The 8,266-nt window shown below is 44.3% G+C and overlaps 1 protein-coding gene across 1 annotated transcript; it reads right to left on the bottom strand.

Moving 5' to 3' along the window:
* Positions 1–786: 786 nt before the first annotated feature.
* Positions 787–5,011, bottom strand: LOC132938626 (leucine-rich repeat-containing protein 24-like). The gene has a single exon (XM_061005563.1). It carries the CDS (start codon positions 4,536–4,538, stop codon positions 2,325–2,327), a length of 2,214 nt encoding a protein of 737 aa, XP_060861546.1. The 5' UTR covers positions 4,539–5,011; the 3' UTR covers positions 787–2,324.
* Between the last annotated feature and the right edge of the window lie 3,255 nt (positions 5,012–8,266).

Genomic DNA, 8,266 nt, shown 5'->3' with positions numbered 1-8,266 from the left:
CTATGTACGCAGCTCTCCTTCGTCGCCGTCGCAGTCATTCGTCTGCGAGTTTTCTCACCAACACACAACGCAATATTATTTAAGAGACTATAAAATGTGTGCCTATACATTGTAATAATACATCAGACGAGACACAGAACACGCTACTCCAAGGGAGTATGTACTACCCTGGCGGCCTTACCCGCTGTGTACGCGTTCAAAATATAATAATATTATAACCTATTATTATAAATTTTATAATGCCGGGTCCACACTGCGCGGAGTCTGTGTTTGTGTTTTGAAAAAACAATTTCAGATCGTCCGAGTTGGGAAAAGTTTTGCGTGTTTACGACGTTGTGTTTCACTGTCCCGTTGCTATATATTATGCGGACCCGGCGCAATATTGTTTTATTAGAGACAAGAGAAGAAGAGAACGGAAGAAAAACCGTTCTCCCGCTGCTGCACGTCGCCGTCCTAACGATCAAATAATAATTACGACGAACGTCTCTCTCTCTCTCTCTAAATGCTGCTCATCCTTCGAACTTTCACGCGGCGGCGGAGATGCGGTCCATAACGTCACAGCCACGTGTCAAGGAGAACCGCCGCGTCGAAACTATAAATGTGCGATAACCGTGGTAGATATAGGATAGGTTACCATTGATACCGCTCACAGATCGATGATGGATGGCGATATAATAATAGAGTACGTCTACCAATGGCGAATGAACGCCACTGGGAAAACCGTACAATGCGGCCGTGACAAAAATATGATCGGCGCGCAGTAAATTATTTAATAGATAGGTAATATATGTTAAAAAATAATAATCGTATATTTAAATAAAAAAACGTCAGGTATATAATAAATTATTGTATTGTCTTAACGTATAATTCGTAATTTATTTATGATAATAATATTATATATACTGTATGGGGTCGACGAAAAAACAATGAACATGTTATTATATTATTTTAAAGTTCATCAAAATTACAAGAGAAAAAAAACATAGGTACAATGCTTAATATTAAATATATTTTTACCTACACGGTACACAAATAAATAATATTCCTTATTATATATTATATATACATGTAACAACGATAATACTAAAAAATGGAAATATTACATAAATTATAATCATCGGTTCGTATTCATTCAATTTTCATAACATAACATAAATATGATATAATAATAGGTAGTGACAATGCGTAAATAATAATAATATAATATAGTGTACGACGCCGGACGACCGGAGTTTTGGCGCACGCAGTGGACACAAGGGATATAATATTTTATAACTTTATGCCTTTGAATAAAAATATATTAATTAAACTGCAATTTATTGTAATAATATTAATAATAAAGTTTGATTTGGCATTTCAGCGATGCGTCGTGCGAGCGCCTACATAATATCGTCACCGTCCATCGTCGCCGCCATATATTATTATATTGTATTATATTATAGTAGTCGTTTGCATTAAACAATATTACGGAATAATCGTAACTTCTTTTTTTTTTTATTGTTTTTAACATTTTTATCTTACATAGGTAATTTAAAAAAAAAATAATAATAATAAAAAATAGGTTTTTCTTTGTCGCAATCGAGCAAAAAACAAACCGCATCATCACAGCCATATTTTGAGGGGGGAAATATAATATGTCTATACGTAACTTATACTTACACATAACTCGTTTACGACGTGATATAGTAATAATAATGATATATATAGGTACATCACGCCGTCGTACCTACAATATAATATATTTTATATATATATATACATCAGCTATTACAATAATGTACAAGAGGAACAACATTGGGCATGACGCGAGTCTCCGTAACGAATGAGATCTCACGGCCGGTTTTTTCCGTTTCGTTTTGGTTTTCGAAAAATTAGGAAAAAAAATACGTAAAAAAAACGGGCCAATACACGTGACCAGTCGGAGTTTTTGCCGAAAAGAGGTACTTTTTTTTCGTTCACAACCTATACGCGGCAGACCATCTGAAAAGGTCGTTCTACCGATGGTTGGCCATAGACTTTGGTTTTGGTCGCGGGTCCAGCTGGTGTCGGCTGGAGAGTTGTCAGGATGGAAAAAAATCGTCCGTTTCGGGTCATCGCGGTTGCGTCACACGCCGAGCACGCAATTAAAAATAACAACATAATAACCATATTACATCAATAACAATAAAACAACAACAACAAAAATCGCAGAAGAGTAACGAAACGCGCCGTCATGAAATAAAACGAAACAACGGTACAACATGAGAGATTAACATTACGGTGTACTACAGGTGTCGGAAGGATAACAACAACGAACCCGGGTCGACTCGAATCGAGTACTACCCTCAGACGTCAGTGCCGGGCGTGGTGGGCGAAGTCCTGTTGGCGAACCTCTGCAGGGACGGCGTGGTGGGCAACACCGGTACGCCCCTCTGCCACACCCGCAGGGTCTTGACCGACGGTTGCTGAGACGCGTCTTGCTGTTGTTGGACGTATTCCTGTTGATGATGCTGCAGCTGCTGCTGGTGTTGGAGATGGTTGTTGTAGAACTGATGATGTTGTGATGGTTGTTGTTGTTGATGGTGTTGTTGTTGTTGTTGAGGGTGCTGCTGCGGATGATGGCCGTACTGAGACACGTTGGTCGAAGACTGATTCAGGTGATGGCCGGTAGGTATGATCGGCAGACCGTAGTCGGCCGGGTAATCGCTGTTGACGCTACCGCCGCCGACGGCTTGTTGTTGCTGATGGCCGTAATGACCGCCGCCGTAGTGCAACTGCTGTTGGCTGTTGTACGAGAACACTTCGTCGGATCCGGTGCCCACGCTGTACGCGTCGCCCGCACTTCCGGTGCCGATGATCGGCGTCCGATCGTCGTACGGGCGCACGTTTCCGCCACTGGACGCGGTCCTGCCACCGCTGTAATATGACGGTGGAGGTTTTGCGGTCGAAGACATTGGCGAATCGCACATCTCCAGCCGGGAAGCGTCGTGGTCGTGTATTAGGTCCAGTCCAGATACGTGATACGATCCCGTGGGCGTGCAGACGGATCCCAACCCGGGTTCCAGGTCGGGGTCGTAGTTCCGCTCGATCACGGATGATATATCCAGCGCCGGGTTGGTCTTTCCGCCCCCGGTCAACATCCCACCGTTTCCGTATCCTACCCCGCCACGTCCCAATGTCGCTCCACCACCATGCAGGGCCATCGAACCGGTGCTGGGTTTGCCGCTACCGCCGCCGCTGCGATTTCCAGCCACTTCCGTGGGCTTGGTGTCGGCCGGATATCCGGATCGCCGGATACGCATCACGGTCAACGCGATCAACACCAATATGAAAACGATGAGCGCGGCCATGGCGGCGGCCACGCCGTTCACGTGCGCCGAACCGAACGTCGACATGATGACGGACGGCCGGTCGGTCACGTAAACGGTGAAGTTGGCCTCGGAGTTGCCGGCCCGGTTCTCGGCCAGACACGAGTACTGGCCAGCGTCCTCTCGCCGCACGTCCGTCAGCGTCATCTCACTCCGGCGGCCGCCGTCCTCCTCGTCAACGCCGTCCAAGACGAACATGCGCGGGTTAGCAGACGCGGCGCCCGGATATCCGATAGCCGGCGTACCGGCGCCCTGCAACCGGCGGCCGTTCAGGTACCAAGCAATGTGTGCCATCGAACCTGGCTCGACCCGGCACCGGACCGTCACGTTGTGGCCCTCGGTCACCTCTACGTACCGGGACTCGGCGCGCACGTCCGGCCGGCAGTCGAAGTCCTCCACGTCCAGCTCAGTGAGCGGCTTGCCGGACAGCCTGTCGGGGCCGCCCGAGCACAGGGCCGGTTGGCTGTACGGCACGTTGTTGCCGGCCAGCCACAGCTTCATGGGCCGCAGGTGACAGTCGCACACCCAAGGGTTGTCATGAAGCTCGACGGACCGGAGCTTGTTGAGCGACTCGAGCACGGTGGCCGACAGCTCGGTCAGCCGATTGTCGTTGATGCGTAGCGTCTCCAGCCGGACGACGCCACTGAACGCGAGACCGGCCACCGACGTGAGCCCGCAGTGGGACGCGTCCACCTTGACGACGGACGGACAGCCAGAGAAGGCGTGCGCTTCGATCTTCTGTATGGGGTTGCCGGCCACGGACAGGTCGCGCAGGTACGGCACGTCCCGGAACACGTACGACGGCACGGACGTGAGCATATTGTTGGACAGGTCCAGCTCGATAAGGTTGGTCAGACCGCGAAACGCACTCTCGTCGATCTGCCCAATGCGGCAGTTGCGTAGATACGCTTTCTGCAGGTTGGCCAGGCCCGCCTTGTAGAACGTCTCGTTGGGCAGGATCTGCAGATTGTTTCCGGACAGGTCTAACACTTGGGTGTCCGCGTCCACGCCCGTCGGCACGGTGATCAGCGCGCGGTCGGCACACTCGACCGTCCGCCGGCCGCCTTTCCACTTGCAGGAGCACACGGCCGGGCAGCCCTCGAACGACCGGACCGCGGACGGCACCACCAGCGCCAGCAACGCCGCCGCGGCCAAGAACCGCGCACTGCGACCGCCGCTAAACCGCCACATTTTCACGATCGCGACTAACCCGCACAGACGAGAAATTTAAATAATGTAATATTAAAAATATTATTCGCGGCGCACGCTTTTCGATATCGCCAAATCCGGATTCCGGGCACTGTTATTATAACTGTGACGACGGCGACATGTCGATATTGCACACGAAAAACCCGAACAAGTCGTACGAATTATGATAATAATTTACTGTTTCACTCGCGCACTCTAAGTATCGTAAATGGATCACGCACGTTGTCGACGCGAACAAGACATCTTCACGACGGATCACACTCGCGAGCGCACAGACGCAACACACACACAATAATATTGTCGAGCGCGGAACACACAAAGACGGCGACACGAACCGGTATCGAAAACTGACTGAGCGGGCGGCGGTACTGGCCGGCGCTCGCGTCGCCGTCGAACGTTTCCCCCCACTCGAGTCGTCCGACCGCAACAGGAACTCACCGGTTGTGCCCTACCTGACGACCGCATTCCCGTCGGTCCGTGACGTCGTCGTATATTATACACACGCACACGCACGAGCGCACTACACGCCATCTCCTCTTTTCGTACACCGTTCTGGCGTGCGTGTGCGTGGTGTGTGCGTTTGCGTGTGTAGTCGTCCGAGTCACACACACACACACACACAATAGCGGCGGCGGTGGGGACCAGGTATAAACGTATAGAGAGGTACGCGACTGACAACAATGGAAGATGACGACGACGATAATGGTGATGATGATGACGACGGTGGTGATGGTGGTGATGGTGGTGATGGTACACTGCCGCCTACTCGAATGTTGTGCGCGTATACATCCGTTAAAGAAAACGAAGCCATCTCATATTATTGTTATCGTTGTATTATCGTTTTTAAAATATTATACTATTCGCCGGACTCGGTTCGTTCTGTATTCCCACCGTATAGCACCTACCATTATTATCGCTTGAAATGTCGTATACGTTTTTCGACATATTTTGTCGTATGTCATTTCCAGGTGTATAGGTTAGGTAATACTATTCGGGGGCGACGCCGTCCGATTTGTATACGCGGTTTCGGGATGTTCGCCGCCGTCGTATATTACGCGCGCACAACAATGCACACAGCGACGCTAAACGCCGAATCATTATTATCGTATGACTGCTCATAATGTACAATATAATATTTTTATATTTCATACCATCGACGACAATCGCTTTTGTGTCGGTGTGTGTGTCAGTGTGTGTGAGTCAGTGTGTGTCGATGTGTGTGAGTCAGTGTGTGTCGGTGTGTGATGGCCGGTAGATAGTACACACCGCAACTTGCACATGTCGAAGATAAACGACGATGAGCGTTTTTAACGGTTTTTTTTTCTTCATTCTTTTTAACCGTCGCCACCACCCCGCCGACGACTTCCACCCTTCTGCCGTCCGTCTAATGTGCAGACAATGGGGGAAAAAACAGCGCACACTAATAATATATTATTATAATTTTGAGAAAATGCAAACGCCTGGAGGCTAAAATTTTTCTCGCCGTGGTGTACACCGGTGATGATGGGCTTCTAGTGCGAGATCAGCCTGCAACGTTTTGATTTTTTCGATTAGATGGAACCTACTATACCTAGTACTTGTCTTGTCTATTCATTTTTATTTTTTAGCCTTTTTAAGCCGTTTGGACACCCCTGGCAAATTTGATATGTGTACAGAGTGATTATTATTCATCGTAAACTAGGAAAATAATATTATAATATAACGACACTATTGTTTTCGTTTTTATCTTTTAAACGTTTGCATGATATTATACGTAAATACCTCCCATTTGGATAAACCATATAAAATTTTCCATTTTTCAGCTTATAGTATTCTGTTCTTTTGTTTTAAAATGACGAAATCCAATAAAATATTGTACATAAAAAGTCGATCACACCGTAACGTATGAACCTCCCATATGTATGGGCACATGTGTTTTGACGTGTCCATCGGCAAGTATATTATATTTTATTTAGCAATGATTTTTAATATTATTATAATAATGTAATGCTATTCGCACTAATCTACATTCCATTGCTTCGTAATTCGTTAAAGAATATTAATGTCCTAATTTTGATGGACATTATAAAAATAACTAATTCGTACCTGCAGTGTCTATATTACGCTATACAATGTCAAATAGGCATAATGATAATTACAACCATAACAGTAGTATAGAAATAATATTACGATGAGTCAATGGGTCATATGGTCCTATATCTGTGTAGCTATTACGACACTTCGATTGATAATAATGTCATAAATGTATTTTCGATTTATAGTACGTATTTCATAACCACTCGATTTTATATGACTAATGATTACCCAGTAACAATATGATTATCGTCGCGTGGTTGACAGTTTACTTCCGAAATTCCACTTGCGTCGTTAATGTGTTTTAAATTACCATTTATGACTAATTCCCGTGGCGCACAAGTGTGATACGGCAACACGTCATAACGATCACATAGAATTAATGTCCGTTTTTAAAATACCGTTCTGGTGGTGACACGATGAAATTAAAATGATATAATAATAATATGGTAGTCGTTATTAACGCGAAATCGGACCCCGGAGACCATTACCGAAAATGCATATTAGTTGATGTAAAACGCTGTAAAATACTGCGCCGTCTGGCGTCTACCTACTGTTCAATTTCGACACTTTTTTTTTGACTTCCGCTTTTTACATTTTTAAATCCGGTTTCTTATTGTTTTGTAACAGTCAAAAAAGGTCGTTAAAAAAACCGCCAAGAAATAATAAACGTTTGATAATATATATTTATAACGGTAATCGTTTATAGGTACATGACGTAGGTATTTACTGTAGGTATAGTAATATTTTTTTTATTTATATTATTATTTATTATATTCATTTCAGCTTTTAGTACTAAACTATTACAGCTCGACGATTAAATCAAATGTACATTATATAGTCAGATAATATCACATGAAAATAGTAATATTATATTGATGCATTATTATAATAGATCCGTCAGCCTGGCGCCCGAAGAAGGAAACACAAATTTGAGAGTTAAGACTTGGGTTACAAATTCTGATTTTGCGGTTACTAATTGTTACGAATTGGTTGCTATAATTTGTAGTATGGTTTGACTTCGAAATTATGAATTCGGGGTGCCAGGCTGATGTACCTCTTTATTATTATTATCATCATTACATTATCGAAAAAAAACTGAACGTTTGGAAATATAATAATATAATGATTAATGATATTGTGTAGTGTTATATACAAAACGGTGACGTTTTCGTGCTATTTTCCGCGTCTTTTCTATAATGCGTCAATTATTAAATTATATATGCTCACGTTATGGGGGGTGAAACATGATTCAAAATTTTTAAAATGCAGCCAGCGTATCACTCGCATATATATATATATAGGTAACTATATATGTATATTATGCTCGCATAAAGTAACAGTAAAATATTTAAAAGTTGTAACACATTTTATATAATTATATTTTGTACCGGGGTTGATATTATAATACCTATATATAATCAAAACACGGAAAGAGAGAGCACGTCTTGTCCGCGAGCGAATCGACTGAATTTATCGTCGTGTATTATAATATTATGCTTTCGAAAACTCCAAAGACTTAGACGCCATTGTTTACGTGGAATAAACACCAAATATTATTTTCTACGTTCCACTCACTACACAACATTATATAATAATATTACCTATATACAGGTACCTGCTGCCTGAATAACGAG

This window comes from Metopolophium dirhodum, chromosome 2, assembly GCF_019925205.1.
Source record: "Metopolophium dirhodum isolate CAU chromosome 2, ASM1992520v1, whole genome shotgun sequence".
Taxonomy (NCBI): Eukaryota; Metazoa; Arthropoda; class Insecta; order Hemiptera; family Aphididae; genus Metopolophium; species Metopolophium dirhodum.
The sequence above is the reverse complement of the archived record's forward strand: the minus strand, read 5'-3'. Positions and strand labels throughout refer to the sequence as shown.

Excerpts from the sequence above, each read along its gene's own strand:
- LOC132938626 (XM_061005563.1), bottom strand. The coding sequence starts at position 4,538 with ATGTGGCGGTTTAGCGGCGGTCGCAGTGCGCGGTTCTTGGCCGCGGCG.